At 31.6% G+C, this 19,274-nt stretch overlaps 2 protein-coding genes across 2 annotated transcripts in view; one reads left to right on the forward strand and one right to left on the reverse strand.

Moving 5' to 3' along the window:
- The window catches only part of hrm (solute carrier family 16 member hermes), a 114,275-nt gene that overhangs the window by 68,701 nt on the left and 26,300 nt on the right, over positions 1-19,274 (reverse strand). The gene's annotated exons all lie outside the window — the stretch shown is intronic.
- LOC142224777 (uncharacterized) lies at positions 379-8,268 on the forward strand. The gene is made up of 8 exons (XM_075294564.1): positions 379-539; positions 592-688; positions 2,786-2,951; positions 6,898-6,979; positions 7,098-7,153; positions 7,207-7,394; positions 7,454-7,607; positions 7,660-8,268. The coding sequence occupies exons 1-8, from the start codon at positions 379-381 to the stop codon at positions 8,052-8,054; spliced, it is 1,299 nt and encodes a 432-aa protein (XP_075150679.1). The 3' UTR covers positions 8,055-8,268.

Consider the following 19,274-nt stretch of genomic DNA (forward strand, 5'->3'; position numbering starts at 1 on the left):
CATCTTCACAGCCTCCAGAGTAATTCAGCTGTATTTCTAAGAACGGGACAAAATGGCAAACGACTCCATCAAACGACTCCACCAGCCGCATTCGGGCACATAACAATATCAAATATCGTTGAAGCAATGCATATGATCCGTTTACCATTTTTCGATCTTTAATAACCGAAGAAATAGCATACATAATAATTTGCGGAACGAATCGTAAAGCAAACTGGTTTGTTTGTTCGTGGTATAAACCTCCAGAGTTTCAGAAAAGTGCTGGGCGTCCCAGTTTTAGCATATTGTTTGGATTTTACGAAGGAGATGTGTCATTGTGTTTCAAAAAGAAATAAAGTTGTCTTGCTTTTGTCCACAGTACAGTATAATTGTGACACAATGAATCGAATAAACGAAAACGAGCAGGAATTCTGGACTACAATACAAATAAATCTGGTGTGGACACAATGGACCAAATGCTTTGGACCTGCTCGTTCAAACGATAACCAAACTGGTGGCCACTTGCGTTATTCTATAATATACTGGATGAAGCTACATTGGTATCATTCATATTTTACAACGAAATAAAAGATCATTCCTGCTATTGACGAGGCAATTAACGGTACCAAATATGGAAGAGAGTGCAAAATATGTTCGTATAACGTGTTATCCTACTATTCGGATTGCAATGGATGCATTTGATATAAAGGTGAAATCAACATTTTATAAAATGAAACATTCCAAACGATGTACACTATATCAAACAATTGTCCGTACAACAAACTGGTAAATCTATATTTTATTGTATCTCAGAAACTATAAGGCGGATTCGTTTTTAAAGATCAAGCTTGAACAATTATGTTCTATTTGATATCAAGAAAGATCGAATAAAATCAAATTTGTTTCTGATATATTTTCAACAGTTTGGTGTACGCAGAATTGTCTGAGATAGTGTAAGATGTTTTATTTCCGTACAGATAACAGTACCATCGGCCAGAAATTTATTCTGACTGGTGCATAAATTTGGGGGTTGCTTTCTTTAGCTGTTTTTAAGTTTCAACTACAATGTAGCCACAGTTTTTAAAAGCTAACACAAAGATTTAAAGATTTAAGTGAATTAGGGCAATATCGACAAACAATTTTTGATAATTTATAAAATTATTTAAAAATAAATGTTTTCACCTGTTCAAAACATTTGCAACTAATATTAAGTGGCACATATATTTAAAAATAATTAAAGTTTTTGTAACTTTTAACGATAAATTTTAATAGTTGATACTATAGCTATGCCGTTTGATTGCTTCTGCACAACTTCTTGTCATTGGTTAGAATTAAACGGTCAATGATACCTTGTGGTTCAAGTTCAAATAGAGACCATAAGACTTTTGCACAAATGTAAGACCAAATTTTCGTTTTACGACTTTCCAAAGGTTATTTTATGACTTTTACATTAGGCGACTGAGCAGGCCAGTCAAGCACCCGCAATTTTTCATCAGAAATCCATTGTTTTACCACCTTACACGTCATAATCACGCTGAATAATCCATGGAGACGGCATTTCCCGGAATGCCTATGGCAATATCACATGGGACAAACTGTTTTTGTAGACTTCCGACAGCATAATACCCTCGACTCAATAATCAGGCCAAAAACTTGTCCAGAAAAACACCCATACACCATAATATAGCCCCAACATGATTGACGGAACTTATTGTATTTCTTAGTTTGACTTTCATTGGGACTTTCGTACTACACTTCTACCATCCGAACCATGCAAGTTAAACTTTGATTTCTAGAAAAAAAATATAACAAATTTCCATTTTTTGACATTTTTGTATATTTTTTGACATTTTTGTATAATCGCGCTCTGACATCTAATGCTCTACCTTTGATCGTTGTGGTTCTTGATATACCCAGTTGAATTTAATATTTTGCTTCTTTAGATGATATTTGATTGAATTGTTGTATAGTTCTTTTGGTTATGAGATCTTTATATTATTATGGGAGATATACCTAGTTGCAAATGTTTTGAACAACACTGTATATCGTTAATATGGTCTTCGTTGTTGTTTTTTTTTTTTTTGTTATATTCTATGTTGCTGCGTATGTTTTCTTTTTTGTGAAAAAATGAATTAATTGGAAACAAAAAGTAAGTGTTACGCTTAAAATGCAATGTTTTATGTGCAAAAGAAAATTTTGCAGACGAAATATTTTTTTGCAAAATAATGACAATTATAAGCGTTGTGGACAAATATATAAGAATTTATCTCCTTTCCGCAAGCTTGTAAATAAAAAAATACCAAAATTCCGATGCATGTTTCAGATCATTTTATAATGCCAAGAAAAAAATAATAAATTCTGAAAATGCCCATAAGAACAGTGAGAATTATACTACCTCAAATGAGTATAATGAAGATAGATTTTATGCAATTGGTGCAATTTTTTCTAAGAAAGTTTTAATCTTCCAAACTAAAAACATAACTTTGCACGTTCCGATGTGCAATTTATAAACGAAAACATTATGGAATTTCTTATGAAACCACTATTAAATATTTTATATGCTTTCGGGAAAAAATTACATTACCATTGGAACTTTATACTATAATAACAAAATTTTCAATCTGATAATTTGTCCCAGGAAGAGTTTGATGGAACTTGTACTAAGATTCGTCTCAAGCAGACAGCAGAAAGCAAGCATGTTGCAGATATAACAAAATCTTGACCCTAATACAAGCAGGAAACTGGATATAAATTCGTAAAAATGTATATCTATAAAATGCTAAAATTTTGCTATATACATTTGTAGATCGATATAGATTTTGCTGCAATCTTCAAAAATACCGACTCTATTCTCAACTTGCATGGAGACAAAATGTTGAAATTGTATACTTTTTTGCAAAAGAAGAAGCAGATCAAAGGTCGTGAAGAACAAAAACTTCTGGAAACAATTCAAACCAATGATATTCAGAATGGTAAGTTTATATTTCACATTAGCCAAATATTCGAAAATATTCATCCAAATATTTTCCAATTTTTGTAAAATGTTTCACCGGTTTAACCTTATGATAAATTAAGAATATGCATTTTTACTCATTAGATCCGGATTTGTTTTCGCTCAAAGTTTTGTGGACATAACACTGTTATTTGCATCCTACAGGCCGGCTAGAAAGAAAAAATTGTGGAGGCAAAAAGGCGGTTTATAGATATACATCTTAAGATTCTCAGATGTCATTCTTTTACATTGGCAGTAGTTTGCAAGCTTTGCAGAAGCATATAAGTTCGCTTTCTACAAAAACAGAAGAGATTCCACCGTTCATTTTGGGAGTAGGCGAATTAAACAATCCCGCCTGTTCTGGTTTTCGAATTCGCAAAATTGTCCTCTATCGCTAGTTCCTGAATCACAATGATATAAGATACGAAATTTTTACAGTAGTTCCTATGGATAAGGAAATTAAATGGAAGAAATTTCGTGGCAAAATATGAAGTGGTTCAGAACCCAGCAAAAAAAATTGGAAGTTCTTCCAAAGGCTTAACTTCAAAAGCACTTCCAGAAGATGCACTTCCATTGATGTTCTTTATTTTAACTACCCAGGAAGTTCTTTTAATTCAATATTTTATAACTTGATTTGTTCATACTTTTAATGGGTAATTTTAACTTTTTTGTTTCAAATAGGTTAAAAACAGAGTAAGAATTCATAAAATGGTACAAATCATTTAAATTTTGTCGAAAAAAATGCTAAATTCAATCTAAAAAAATTGTGAATTTTTGAAAATATTTGAGGTCAAACGTTTCCAACAAGCGTTAGAGAATCCATTAAAAATTATAAAAAATTATAAAAATTATTTATTTGACAAAATATAACAGAATTTTTTAATTTACATCCAAAACACTGAATTTGCATTACACCTAAAGAAGTGATGCAAATTCAGTGCAACGGCTGTTAAAATTGGGTTGCTTAATTTAAACGTGGTCGTACAAGCATTGAAGATGAACCACGTAGTGGACGTCCTAAAACAGCAACAACAACAGAAATTGTAGCCAAAGTGCATGATATGATATTAAATGATCGACGAATAAAAGTGCGTGAAATTGCTAATATCATGGGCATCTCAAATGATGGAGTCCATTTAATTTTGCATGAAGAACTACAGATGAAAAAGCTTTCTGCAAGATGGGTGCCGCATTTGTTAACAGTCGATCAAAAACGCATAAGAATTAACATTTCTCAAGCTTGTTTGTATCGTTTTAAGCGAAATAAAATGGATTTTAAGCGTCGTTTCAAACTGTTGTGTGAGACATGGATCCACACAGAAAAAATATACCAGGTTTTAGTTTTAATTATGGGTTTTAGTAATTTTTTGAATGAAATTTAAGTTTTATTCGTTAATTGAAATATAAAGTTTTATTCGTTAATTGTCCATCTTTAACTCTCAACTTATCAAATTAAATTCTCTATACACAAGATGGAAGAATAACCACCCTAATACCTTGGTTGCAATTCCATACTAACACTTATGTACATGGGTATCCTCTACAGCGTTGCCAATTTAGCTTTTTTCCCGCTAGATTTGGCTTTTTTTGAAGACGTTTAGCGGGAAAAAATGCATTTAGCTTTTAGCTTTTTTTCTGGCTTTTTTTCATGACCCTTTTAGCTATTTTTGGCTTTTTTTATTTTCGACATGTTTCTATTGAAATATGGATAAATCGGCGTTTTTAGCTAAGCCTTGCTGCAAGTATAAGGGTTTCCATATATTTCAAAGCTCAGTTGAAACATTAATAATGAGTCTAGCCATTATGCGGGCGTTTTTGTAGCAAATACACCTTGTAAAGTTTTTTCATTATATACATAAAAGTTATCGTAAACTTTAAATCTACTATTACCATACAAATTTGTTAGATAAACTGTCAGTAAATTATTGGGAATATTATCATTCGTTTATCCTTTTTATGTTATTATAATATTCTAAAGTTATTACGATATTACTAAATTAAAATAGTAGATGTGAATAGCTTTGTGCACTGAAAAAATACGAACGCGGATTTTGGTTATAATAGCATTTGTGAATTTCTTTTATATAAACTGTTTTCCTTGTCCAAAAGACGATAAAGTCGTTTTGTCCTTATAATTAAGTGATTCAACTTAAAAATGGGTATGTTTTCATGAAAGAAGGAAGAATTAATGAAATAGTCTTTAAATGTGAGGAGTTTTTGCATCTTAACCACAAACCAAAATAGCGTTCAAAAGGAGATGTTTTTCAACACTTTATTTTAAAAACGTATATATACAATAATTTCTACTTGAAGTCGAGTCTGAATATGGAAATTTAAGTTGGCGTTAGCACGTTTTTAAAGCACTTTGATAGCTCATGAAGAAAAGGAAAATGTTTTTACTGGGAAATGTAAACTATAGGTATTTTCTACAATTTAAATAAAAGTAATGTATTTCGAATTTTTCACAATTTCAAAACCAAACTAAAATTTTATTTAAAACAATGACAAATCATTTTTTTACCAAATCCAAAGCATGTTTAGATCATTTAATATTTTAAAATAACAAGTAAATAAAATAGAGGTGTTGGGAAGGTAGCTCCCACAAAACGAAGGACTTCCAGTAAAAAATTTGTGATAGTAATCAAAATGTATCGAATACGCAAACAGAGCTAAATGCCTTAGATATTGTTACAGTCTCACAGAAGTGAAATTAAAATGAAAATAATATGCATTGTAAGTAAATAAAGCCTTTAAGTTTGTTAAATTTCAATCAAAAATGTGACTTTTGATACAAAAAAATTTAGCTTTTTTTCTAGCTATTTTTTTAGCATTTTTTAGCTTTTTTTTAGCTATTTTTGGGCAAATCTAGCGGTTTTTGGTGAAACAATTCTGGCAAAGCTGATCCTCTATGCAGACTAGAGAGTAAGAACACCATGTTGCCAATATAATACTTCAGATATCTATTATTCGCGTTTTTTCCCTTTATATTATTTGCATTGAGTCATGTATGCTAATATAGCAATTTGAATTATCCAAAAGAAGTTTTACAGAAATATAATACCTAATTTCTCATGTCCGATTTCACAAAAAAAGTGTGAAGTGTAAAGGGCCGCAGGATACAAAAAAAGCTTTTTTAGTCAAATAAAAGGACATTTATTAAATTAACGTATTTGTAGTAAATATTGTTTAAAAACGACGTGTGTTGTAATAAAATTTTGATAAAATGTTGTAAAAATAAAATTAATTAATTTATTAAAACAATGATTTATTTTATTACATTATTTTATTAAATATTTTTTTAATAAAGTATAATGACTCCATTCTTCCACCAGCAGGAAATCGCATTATTTTGATTCCGTATATAAAAAAATTTCATGGAAATTGGCTTCAAAAATATTACACCACGCAGTGAAATATATCATATTTCAAAAAACGGCATATATTTCAGTTCACGTGTACGCATTATTATAAAGTTGGCATCACATGCGCTTTTCTGTGGTACACACACACCAAATATTGATCGTTTTCTGTATACATCAAAACGACGTTAACTTTCATTCGGATTAGATGGTTTTTCAAGTGCTCCAATTGTGCATTTAATTCAAGTGTTTGTTTTTAATTATTTGTGTAAAAGTTTTGCAGTTAGTATATTTATAAGAAAATTAACGTTAATTGTTTTTTGTTCGAAGAAAAATTTGGGCAAATACCTGAATATTTTAAACATTTGAAAGAACATGTACTGCCAGTGGGTGTTATTTATGAGTGTTTATTTGGAGAGTCACCAAAAATTTTCTGCGAGAAATACATTTAAGAAGCATTTGGGACGTCATTTTAAAAGAAGCAGCGATAATTTAAACCCAAAAAAATGGAAAACAATTATCTACCGTGCTCATCTTTCAAAAATATTGATTCTACATCTTTAATAGAAATTACAACGAGCGCTAATAACTATCTGATTGTACGGAAATTGAAAACCAAATATGCTCTATTTTTCCTTCAGAGCAAATTGTAAGTTTTTTAATTAAAATCCTAAAATTTTTGAATGCATTTTTTATTTTTTTCTCCTTCAGGAATTCTATAATACAGGCAAAAGGGGAAAAGTATACAATAAATTATAAAACAACAGAAGGGCATCAAGAAACGTTCTTAAAGAAATTGAATCAAATGAAAATGCTGAAAACGGTAAATACCTAAAATAATTACATATAATTTCTGCAATTGTGTCTTTTTTAAAGTTGTACCCGAGGATAGCTACGGACCCATTCTTCAAATTCTTCGAAGTGATGGTATTACAAATGAAGAATTCGATATTTATTGGCGAAAATGTGCGCTATTACGATTTCAACAAATTGCTAAATCCAAGCACAATGGCGAAATTTACCAACAGTGGCCGGAATACTTTTTTAAATCTGGTATTAATTTGGTAAGTGTTTGAACAACACCTAAATATTTGAACAAAATCTATTTTTTCATCCTTTTTAGATTAATACAGATTTCTCACTAAAATATCCACATGCAGCACATTTCAAAGAAAGGTGGGCACAATATTCTGATAAATTCGCATACGTCATGAGGACCAAAATATCACAAGCGCACATTTCAAATAAATTGGTTAATCTCACTACATTGAATACAGGTGGATTATGTAATTTTTATCACCGATAAAGTAATAATTTCCATTTTCTTAGACTCGAGAGACTTTTCGCTTTTGTTGTACCTTCATCATTTACTACCTCATCAACAGAGATCTAAAACAGATGCATCTGGTGCAAAATTCCGAAAACGATGCACAGTGGTTGAGTCGCAGGAGGTGTTTGCTGTTGTTGGGGCTTCAATGGAACAGATTGAAGCTAAATTTAACGTCCTCAAGTTGCAAGAGAAAAATATTCAGCCTAGATTGTTTATGATAGGTGAAATTAATGATGTTAAGTCAGTTTCAGTATATTTTGATAATAACAGATACAACTTTTTATCAGTACTTGATGCCTTTGATGCCTTATTTAAGATATTTTTCGTCTTCAATTTCCTGAAGAATCTGATGTATTTTACAATTTTTCAAGTCAATTCAACTTTTACTTTTTAATCTACCCACATCTACGCTAAATCATGTTCTTTAAAACATGAAATATTTGCTAAAAATAACTGACTGTGAAATATAAGTATAGAAGTTTAATTATATTTATGAATTACAAATTCAATATAAATAATAATAACAGGTTGGCTGATAAGTCCCCGGTCTAACAAGGAAAAATACATTTTTTTTGTTAAAATTCGTTTTTATTTAATGATTTTCTTAGTAAGCGGGTCAAAAAGGCGATAACAGGTTGGCTGATACGTCCCCGGTCTGACACATAGATGGCGTCGCTAGTATTAAATGCATATTATTTTTATATAGTACAGACCTTCAAATGATTCGTGCCAAAATTTGACGTCTGTAAGTCAATTAGTTTGTGAGATAGAGCGTCTTTTATGAAGCAACTTTTGTTATTGTGAAAAAAATGGGAAAAAAGGAATTTCGTGTTTTGATAAAATACTGTTTTCTGAAGGGAAAGAATACGGTGGAAGCAAAAACTTGGCTTGATAATGAGTTTCCGGACTCTGCCCCAGAGAAATCAACAATAATTGATTGGTATGCAAAATTCAAGCGTGGTGAAATGAGCACGGAGGACGGTGAACGCCCGAAAGAGGTGGTTACCGACGAAAACAACAAAAAAAGCCACAAAATGATTTTGAATGACCGTAAAATGAAGTTGATCGAGATAGCGAGGCCTTAAAGATATCAAAGGAACGTGTTGGTCATATCATTCATCAATATTTCGATATGCGGAAGCTCTGTGCAAAATGGGTGCCGCGCAAGCTCACATTTGACCAAAAACAACAACATGAGATATGTTTTTTATTGAATTTATAGAAACTTTTGTTAATATTTTATTTCTACCAAAAAATTTGTCAAAATTTTATTTCTATATAAAATTTCGTCAAAACTTTATTTCTATGGAAATTTTGTCTCTAGAAAATTTTGTCAAAATTTTATATCTATAGAAAATTTCCTCAAAATTTTATTTCTATGGAAATTTTGTCAAAATTTTATTTCTATAGAAAATTGTGTCCAAAATTTATTTCTATAGAAAATTTTGTCAAAATTTTATCTCTGTAGAAAATTTTGTAAAAAATTTATTTATATAGAAAATGTTGTCAAAATTTTATTTCTATAGAAAATTTTGTCAAAAATTTATTTCTGTTGAAAATGTTGTCAAAATTTTATTTCTATAGAAAATTTTGTCAAAATTTTATTTCTGTAGAAAGTTTTGTCAAAATTTTATTTCTATAGAAAATTTGTCTCTAGAAAATTTTATTTCTATAGAAAATTTTGTCAAAATTTTATTTCTATAGAAAATTTTGTCAACATTTTATTTCTTTAGAACATTTTGTCAGTATTTTATTTCTTTAGAACATTTTGTCAGTATTTTATTTCTATAGAAAATTTTGTCAACATTTTATTTCTATAGAAAATTTTGTCAAAAATTTATTTCTATATATGATTTTGTTAAAATTTTATTTCTATAGAAAATTGTACCTCTTAATTAGAGAGTCAATACAAGTTTTATGATAAAATTTTGGAAAATCGTTGCCCGATTATATACGTAAATAAAGATATTTATTTTTATTTTTAAATAAAAACTTAAATCTAATCATTAAAATGTTTTTTTTTTTTTGTTATTTTTACACAAAACTGAATTATATATGCTTTTGTTGATGAAATTAAATTAATAATTTTGTTTTTAAGCAAAACATTAGTTTGTTTTAATGTAATTTACATTAGAGATTTTTAAAATAGAAGTGACGATTATGCCGATTTTGCTTGAAATTTTATTGGCAGCCCTGGTTGCGGTGATTCGTGAAACATAGATAACAAAATCAATGAAAATGTTTCGCAAACGTTTGCTTATTAAATTTTTACAATTTATTATTGGAAAAATAACACCTGTTATATTGTTAAATGAGAATATTTTTGGTTATGTCCCATTTTTCCGCATCGTTTCGCATAGCAAACGTTTTATTACCATTTCGTTAGCGAACGAAATAACTTGGCGCCGAAAATACGAAGAGTGTTAAAGCAATCGTTTTCTTTTGTTCTCTTGTGCTTTGGAATGTTTGTTGTTTTGTTTTCATCTGCGTACAAAACGATTCGCAAAAATTTAAAGGTTTTTGACTTTGTATGATATGTGCATCAATCGTTTCCATTGTTTTCGTAAATATAAATTAAATGTAACAGGAAACAAGGCCGGGAAAATTGTGGTTTTAATGGGTCATCTAAGGTCCGACGAAATTGAAGACAACGAAGCTCAGATTGTGGGCGAGTTAAGGGACGAAATGGCGTCATTAAGCAAGTTGGTACATGAAATTTGTGGTACGATTACAAAAATGTGAGTGGAAGGCAACGGATTGCCTCAAGGCACGACGGCAAATGTCCCACAACGATTATCATTTGATCCAATTCATGATCCGTCAGCGGTGTTATTGGAACTTTACCAGATTTGATCCATTTAAATCAAAAATGACGGCAGTACAATTCATCGGAAAGGTAAACCAACTACAAGAAACTTACAAATGGGATGACGAAATAGTTTTGTTTGCGACTCAACACAAATTGAAAGAAATTGCAAAGGAGTGGTTGGACGCACGGCCCATGTTTCACTCTTGGGCTGAATTGGTACGTATGCTCTCTAAAGATGGCGAAAGGGCTGTCACCCGGGATAAATCCCGTCCCGAAATACCGGGATTTTTTATTTTGAATCCCGGGATTTTTCGGGATCTCGAAAAATAATTCAAATTTGTTATATTTGTGGCTTTTTAGCATTATTTATTAATAAATTGGAGTCTTCGTTCAGTGCAAACAGCCCTTAGGTTAAGTTCGGTGTAGTGGCAGCCCGATGTATCAGGCTCACTTAGACTTTTCAGTCCATTGTGATACCACAGTGGTGAACTTCTCTCTTATCACTGAGTGCTGCCCGATTCCATGTTAAGTTCAATGACACTCAGCAATGTCACCGGCATTACTGAGGTAGGATAATCTACCGCTGAAAACTTTTTTGGTGTTCAGTCGAAGCAGGAATCGAAACCACGACCTTGTGTATGAAAGGCGGGCATGCAAACCATTGCACCACGGTGACTCCCCGGCCCTTAGATTTCATACCCAACAAATTTAGTTCATAAACATTTATGGTACACCTTAAGTAAAAATTTATTATAAATGAGGCATACTATAAAAAGGACAATTTCATAAAAAATCGAAGTAAACAAAAAGGTCCTCAAGCACTGATAAAATGTCCGTTGACAATATATGACAATATCTTATAAAAATTTGGGTGCCTTGATATTAAAAAGTTACTTAAAACGATGAAGTACAAAAGGATTAACTCAAGTGTACGAAAATATACCTAATCTAATCAAAATCCTTAAAATGATTTGCTGAATTGATTGATTTTGAATTGAATTGCTTTTTAATTTCTTTTTTATCACAATTTGAAATTGCTTTTTAAATTTACTCTTATATTATTTTGTTAATAAAATTGAATTAAACTAAATTGGATTAATATAGAACAATTTTTTGGCATTGTAGATTGTTAATACATAAAATATTTTAAAAATCCCGAAAATTTTGGGATCCCTGGGATTCAATGTTTTAAAATCCCGAAACCCGGTTTTTATAAAAATCGATCCCGAATGACAGCCCTAATTTTTGTTGATTTATTTTTCGCATTTAGCGGCTAAAGATGTGTACTATGTTTGGTTTTCGAGTTGAAAATCTCTTTATTTTCGCGATTACTTTTCCTGAAATACTCAAAATTATAAATGAAAGAAACATGTTCGTGTAAAGTCTTGCCGAAATCTAGAGGAACAAGAAACTGCACATCACTTGAGTTAATTTATCCGCTTTATATAGTTCCTTATGGGAAGCCCAAAATCCGCGACGGAATACCGTGATGGCTAGCGGCGTGTCGCTAAATTAAAATCTATTCTAATTCCTTCGCGGAATATGGTATAGTGTTGCCATCGCTTATCAAATTTCACTAGGCATTGTTGTTGCCTGGCCACGAGGACATTCTTTTATTTTCAAAACCCTCAACAAAAAGCAGGATATTACATGTTTTATTCAACTCCTTTATTAAATATCATGCTATATTGACCATCAAAAACACTCGAAAACAAGAAAAGACGATATCTTTGCTGACAAGCTTATTGTATTTGTCGTGTAGTTGTTTCGCCTATCGCCTATCGTTATGGTTATATTTACACACAAACAATCGCCAACTATGGGAAAACATATTTTTGTCGGAGACTTATGGTGTTTTCTTTTCTTGTAAAAATGCGCACTTTTTTGCGTTTTGTCCGGAAAATCTACTTTTTAGGTTCTTTTCTTAAAAAACAGGCAAAAGTGCAAAAAGGCTTTGAAATCTGTTGTGAAACTAGAGCCACGTATAGAGGCAAATTGCCGGCAAATGAGAGTGTTGCGATTGCCCTGTTTGCTACTTTGAATTCTTTTCTGCCCGCCGAAATTATAGCATTTTTCTAGGTTGCTGACAACATTAACACACAGACAAAATGAAGGCATAGCACAATTTTTCAGAAAAGAAAACACCATTAAATGGATGTTTGCTACCGAAAATTACGCAAGGGACGCATAATGGCCTTTAGTATGGCTGTTACTCGGGATAAATCCCCGTCTAGAAATCACGGGATTTATCCCGAATCGCGGGATTTTTTATTTTGAATCCCGGGATTTTTCGGGATCCCGAAAATTAATCACCCTTATTCCTGAAGTCGCCCTCGCCGTCGCTTTTTGTCGCTTTTCATCTGTCGCCACTAATTGGTATTCCGTTTGTCGATATATTCTGCTATCGACGAAAATCTGTATTCCTGGTGTCGCTTTTTGTCGCCAATATCGTCGCTTTTTGTCGCCGTTAAATTTACCAGCGACGAGTTTAGTGATTAATTTTTGAAGAAGTTTTTTAGACTTTATTAATAGAATAATTCAAAAATAAATTTAATAAATGGAAATTGGTAAGAGGTAAAGTGACTAATCTTCAACAATTACAAAAAAAAATGAGAATAAAAGGAACTAGAGATCAGCCATTAGATGAGCTAGACTGACTCCAACGATTTAAAACCGGTTATAGAAAAGAAGACTGCATTTCCGGAACAAAAAAAAAACTGCACAACTGCAAAAAGTAAACGTGTTGATTTTTCCATTTATTTTTAATAGAAACCCTTCAAGGCCAATGTATTTTATTTAGCACCAAACTTAGATAATGTAAATCATTTCCCGAGTCAAATTTATCATTTATTATTTTTAAACTTATTGTTTACTTTCACGATGATCCTTGTGCCATTGATCTCAGCGTCGTCGCCATTTTTATAGTTTTTGAAGCTTTTACAGTCCTTGAATATATATCCACATTTTTTCCCGCGTCAAATTAAATAGTTTTTCTTGATTTGCCGAGACAGAATTGCGTCAGAAATAAAAATATTTTAAACCGAAAAAATTAAAATTAATTTTTTTGTACATCAGCTGACTGTTTTCTAGTGATATCGGCCTTTTATTACCGAGTATTGTAATTGGTACAAAAAGTAATCGTCGTCTCGCCGTCGCCACTTCACAGGAATACCAAATGAATGACGAGACGACTTAAAAGCGACAGACGACAAAAAGCGACGACGAGAGCGAGGGCGACTTCAGGAATAAGGGTGAATACCAATTTGTTAATATTGTGGCTTTTTATGATTGTTTATTAATAAATTGGAGTCTTCATTCCGTGTAAACGGACCTTAGATTTCATACCCGGCAAATAGAGTTAATAAACATTTATGGTACACCTTGAGTAAGAATTTATTATACATGAGGTGTACAAAACAGCACAATTTCATCAAAAATCGAAGTAAACGATAAGGTCCTTTGAATAAGGAGCTCATGTAAAAAGGAATTTGAGCCACATAAAATAAAAAGCAATGATAAAAGGTCCGTCGAAAATATGTTTATCTAATAAAAATGTAGATGCCTTGATGTTTTTATATTACTTAAATCGATGAAGAACAAAAGGATAATCACAATACGCCTAATCTAACCTAATCCTAAAAATGTTTTACTGAATAAGATAGCGATATGAAATGGTTTTTTTTATTTATTTTTTTCATAATATTTTTGTTTTTCTTTTCTTCACAATTTTGAGTTGGACTATGTGTTCGTTAAGTATGATTGCAATTTAATATTGCTTTTTAATTTACTCTTATGTTTTTTTTGTTTTTTTTTTTTTAATAAAAATAAATTAAACTAAATTGGTTTAATGTACAACAATTTTTTGGCTCTGTAGGTTGTTATTACTTAAAATATTTAAACAATCTTTTAAGGGATCCCGAAAAAACTCCCGGGATTCTATATTTTGAAATCCCGGGATTTTTAAAAATCAATCCCGAATGACAGCGTTACAATGAACTTCAACGCCACGAATCAGCTGTTATCGTCTTTGGCGAATTTATCACCAACATCAGTGTCCGTGAGTTAGCAAATCAATCAACAATTAAACAAGGTGCTGCTGTTGCGAAGCTGGTTGGACAAGCAGGTGTGAAGTGCTTTAATTGTAATGAATATGGGCACGTTCCGGCGAAGTGTCCACAACCACAAAATAGCCTGCAATACACTAAGTGCTCACGTATAGGCCATGAGTGTAAGGAGGCAGGCAAGGTTTCTGTGGTGAACGAGGTGCCAATGACAATGGTGCTTTTGTGGATACGGGAAGTGATACTTCATTGGTGAAACTTTCCACGATACCAGCTGATATACAACGGATACCAATAGATAAAGGTTTTAATGGATTTGGAGGTGCGACAGTCAGGTCTCAGGAGGTTAGGTTACCCATTGCTAAGCGATGAAGACAAACAAAAGACACAAGTGGTGCTAGAACGTAACGGTGATTGTTTAGCAGAAGGCATATCATCCCTCAGAAGGAGTAAGACAACAACCATGAAAATTGAAGTGAGTGCCAAGTACCATTTGCGAAACAGGAGATTCAGTATCAGTAGTTTTATTTGATAAAGCCATAGACAATATAATACATATAGATGAGCCATGGCGAAAATTTCTCCAATTAAAATTTTAATTGAGTTTTAAAAAATATTCAATTAAAAATTTAATTGATTCAACAAATTTTTTAATTGAAAAAAATCAATCACAGAAATAATAGTATCACTTAATTTTTTTATTGGATCAATTAACTTTTTAATTGACCTTCAATTATTTTTTTTTTAATTGATACTATCATTTCTGTAATTGAAGACATTTCAATTAAAAATTACTTGGATCAATTAATTTCGTGATTGAATCAGAAAAAAAAAATTTTGTGTGTATGTTTGACAGTTCCGAAGATTAAGAATAAACGACAAATATAAGAGCACGCTTACATTTTCTTTGGTTTTCCTTTTTGTAGTTTGCCATTTTTACACAAATTTATGGCGATTCCGATTAGGGAAAAATGTGCAACATTCTCGAAATTGATTGCCAAATGTGAAGGACATTATCATAGATTTTGGATCCTGTATCCCTCACAACATTATGTATTAACAATAACATTGGAATGACACTTTAATTTCAGGGAAAATACAATGAGGAAAAAAGTAATGTAACACCAGGGCAACATATTTTTTGCGAAACGAAAACCTATATGGTATAATTTATTTCTATTTGCAGTTACATGATGTATGCGTTTGTACATTTGATGGGCACGAAGTAAATATGGAATGATTTCTTATTGTTGAAATTGAACCTAAATAAAGTGTGTAAAAATATGTGATGTTTGTTTGCACATTATAAATACAAATAAACAATGAATTAGTAAATAAAATAAATAAAAACAAATAAATAAAGTTTATTTTGTGTTTTCTTTTCTCAAGTGGCGTCCTTTTTTCGACGAAGAAAAATATTTTTTCATGAAGATCAAAACATTTTTGGTTGTGACCATGTTCTTTTAACGATTACCATAACATTTTAGATCGTGACCATTGTCACGTCATTATGTAACATCATGTTCACTGAGCCAACATGGTTGCAGGTGAAAATGTTACATGGTCGCCGCAAAAATAGCTCCTATCATATTATTTTGCTCTTCGAATATGACCGTGACAATCATGTTTCTTCTCTGCGTGCGGGTTTTTAGGTAGTTTGTGAGCAAATATTGTACTCTATAAGAACCGTTAAGGCGACTTCTTTAAAAGGACAATATTCCGAAATAGGGTTGCCAGATTCAAATGGCCTATTGTCTGGAATTTTGGAAAAAGTTGGCTGGATTAAAAAAAAACTGGATTTCGTAAATCCCCAAATATGAAGAATAAAACTATTTATTAAAATATTTAAATAAATAATGAAAACACAACAAAACATTTATATTTCAGTCTTTTCATAAACATAAATAAAATAAAGTAAATTTAATTAAATTAAAAAAAATTAGAACATAGTTTTAATTCAATATTTTCTTACAAACTAAATTTACAGAAAAAGACAAAATAGGTTAAATGCAGTTCTTATAGATAATACATATCGCACCTATTAAACAAAAAGGTAGTAACTGTAATAAAAATAAGTAATAACTCTGAAGACTAGAAAAGAGACATAACGGCATTTTTAATGAAAGAATAGTAAAAAAATGGGAGAATTTTACAGTGTGTATCGATTTTTAATGAAAAGTGAAAATTTCAATTTCGAGAAATCACTTTATTGAGAATGAAAAAGATAAATAACTAAACGTATACTCTTTTCTACTGAAATATTATTTCAAAAGTATATTTAGCCAGAAATATTATTGAATAGCTTGTAACTGAACATGACATAGAAAATCTGGAAATTCCAGCCCATTCTAGTCCACCTGGCAATCCTAAGCGGAAAGGATATTGGCGATATCATTAAACGACGAAAATGATTGGACTAGACAACACCAGTTATAAACATGTTACATGAGACGATGGCTATATTTGGTCAACCTTCCAAGGAGTTTGAAGGGATTTTGAAAAGGCATGGCATACAACACGTGAAGACCGCCGTACAATCCTCAAGGGCCAACGGTCAAGCAGAGGGGGTGAACAAAACCATTTTGGCATCAATCAAATGTACAACAACCCATCCGAAAGACTGGGTTAGGAACTTGTCCAATATCCAATGGTGCATAAACTCTCAACCTAATTCGACTTCTCGATTGAGTCCCAACGAATTAGTTTTTTGTTTTAACCCACGTGACTTCACCGAGAATAGAATTGTACAAGCACTCAACGACAACGATGTTGGAGAACATGTCGATGAAAAGAAAAGATTAGCGCTGTCGAATATTGAAGCGGAGAAAAAGAGATGGAAGCTACGATTCTACCAAAAACACAAAAATCCGAGGGAGACTTGGTTGTTATTGACTATGTACCCACTGCGACCGGAGATACATACTAGAGCTGTTATTCGGGATCTATTTTTATAAATCGCGGGATTCGGGATTTTAAAATACATAATCCCGGGATTTTTCTTTCTACAATCAATCTACAGCGCCAAAAAATTGTTGTACATTAAACCAATTTAGTTTAATTTAATTTTATTAACAAAAGAACACAAGAGTAAATTAAAAAGCAATTTCAAATTTATATAATACTCAACGAACACCTAGTCCAACTTAACAAGAAGAGAAAAACAAAAAATTATGGCAATAAAATCTATTTCATATCCCTATCTTATTCAGCAAAACATTTTAAGGATTTTGATTACATTAGGTATATTTTCGTAAATTTGTGTTAATCCTTTTGTACTTCATGGTTTTAAGTAACTTAAAAATATCAAGGTATGCACATTTTTATCAGATAAACGCGATCTTGTCATATTGGTGACGGACCTTTTGTCATTGCTTGAGGACCTTATCGTTTACTTCGATTTTTGACGAAAATTTACAATAAGTCGGTTTTCCTTACTGACGCAATAACTACATAATGCAAGGTCTCGGGCTCCGTGAGGTTTATAGCAAAGCGGGAAAATCATGTTTTACATACGCGTCATCTCTGATGCAACTACAACGCACGAACCGATTTCCACGGTTTTGCATTCGTTGGAAAGGTTTCGGGCTCTGTGAGGTTTATAGATATAGAAAATTGAAGAAAAGTTTTAACGGAAAAGCGGGAAAATATTTTTTTACATACAGCGCACATTATAAAAAGTTATAATTTGAATTCATCGCATAATTTTGTTTTTCACATGAATTGTCATTCAATAAAATATATTCGGTCTTACATACTAATTTCTTATGGAAATTACATACGAGAATCATTTCTCCCAAGTTGAATCATTTTTTCACCACCACTGTGCATAATCTTCTCATATAGATACAATCCCTTAATCTTATGTTTTCGATTTCAATTTGTTATTACATTACTGCAACAACAGATTGAAATCTATTTTTAGAGGCATTGCTGAATTCACCTGATTGGTGAACGATCACACAATGTCTTGTTTCTAGTCAACAACAACTACTGTGATAACTATTTGAAACTGGTTTCAAGGACACAACAACAATTCTAACGACAATATTAGTAGTGTTTTGTTTACCTTTTAAGACGTAGCTTACTATTTTTTATGTTAGCCTGATATCAACGCAGGCTGGTTTTTCGTCAAAATCAATTACTTTACATTAATTACAATTTTAAATGCGAGCTAATTGGACATGAAGATTAAGGGATTGGTATTATTAAGCTATTGAAAAGAAAATGCCAGATACCAATCTTACAAGCCTGACTATACATATTTTTCAGTGTTGGCTAATCCACATTTCCACAGTCTCCAGTAAGATCTGGCTGGGTAAGATGATTCAATTTGGGTCTTACATGCTAATGTCTTATGGAAATCAATAGCATAATAATACAAATTCCTTAATCTTCATGTCCAATTAGCTCGCATTTAAAATTGTAATTAATGTAAAGTAATTGATTTGGACGAAAAACCAGCCTGCGTTGATATCAGGCTAACATAACAAATATTCGGTAATGTTTATATTGCGAAAGATTTAAGTAGTTGCAAAAGTGATGTGACAAACGGGCATTGTGTACATTGTGAAATTTTGAAAAAAAAAAACATAAAAAATCTTAATCGTTTCCTAACATTTCAATTGGAAATCATCAAATCAATTAAGTGTATTGTGCAAATTTGTAGTATTGTGAAAGATTTAAGTAGTTGCAAAAGTGATATGACAAACCGGCATTGTGTACACAATGTGAAATTGTTAAAAAA

Source organism: Haematobia irritans, chromosome 2 (genome assembly GCF_050003625.1).
Source record: "Haematobia irritans isolate KBUSLIRL chromosome 2, ASM5000362v1, whole genome shotgun sequence".
Classification (NCBI taxonomy): Eukaryota; Metazoa; Arthropoda; class Insecta; order Diptera; family Muscidae; genus Haematobia; species Haematobia irritans.

Coding starts and splice junctions, on each gene's coding strand:
- LOC142224777 (XM_075294564.1), top strand. CDS start 379: ATGAATCGAATAAACGAAAACGAGCAGGAATTCTGGACTACAATACAA. Junction 689..2,785: donor TGGATGCATTTGATATAAAG/GTGAAATCAACA, acceptor ATACATTTGTAG/ATCGATATAGATTTTGCTGC. Junction 7,608..7,659: donor TCTCACTACATTGAATACAG/GTGGATTATGTA, acceptor CCATTTTCTTAG/ACTCGAGAGACTTTTCGCTT.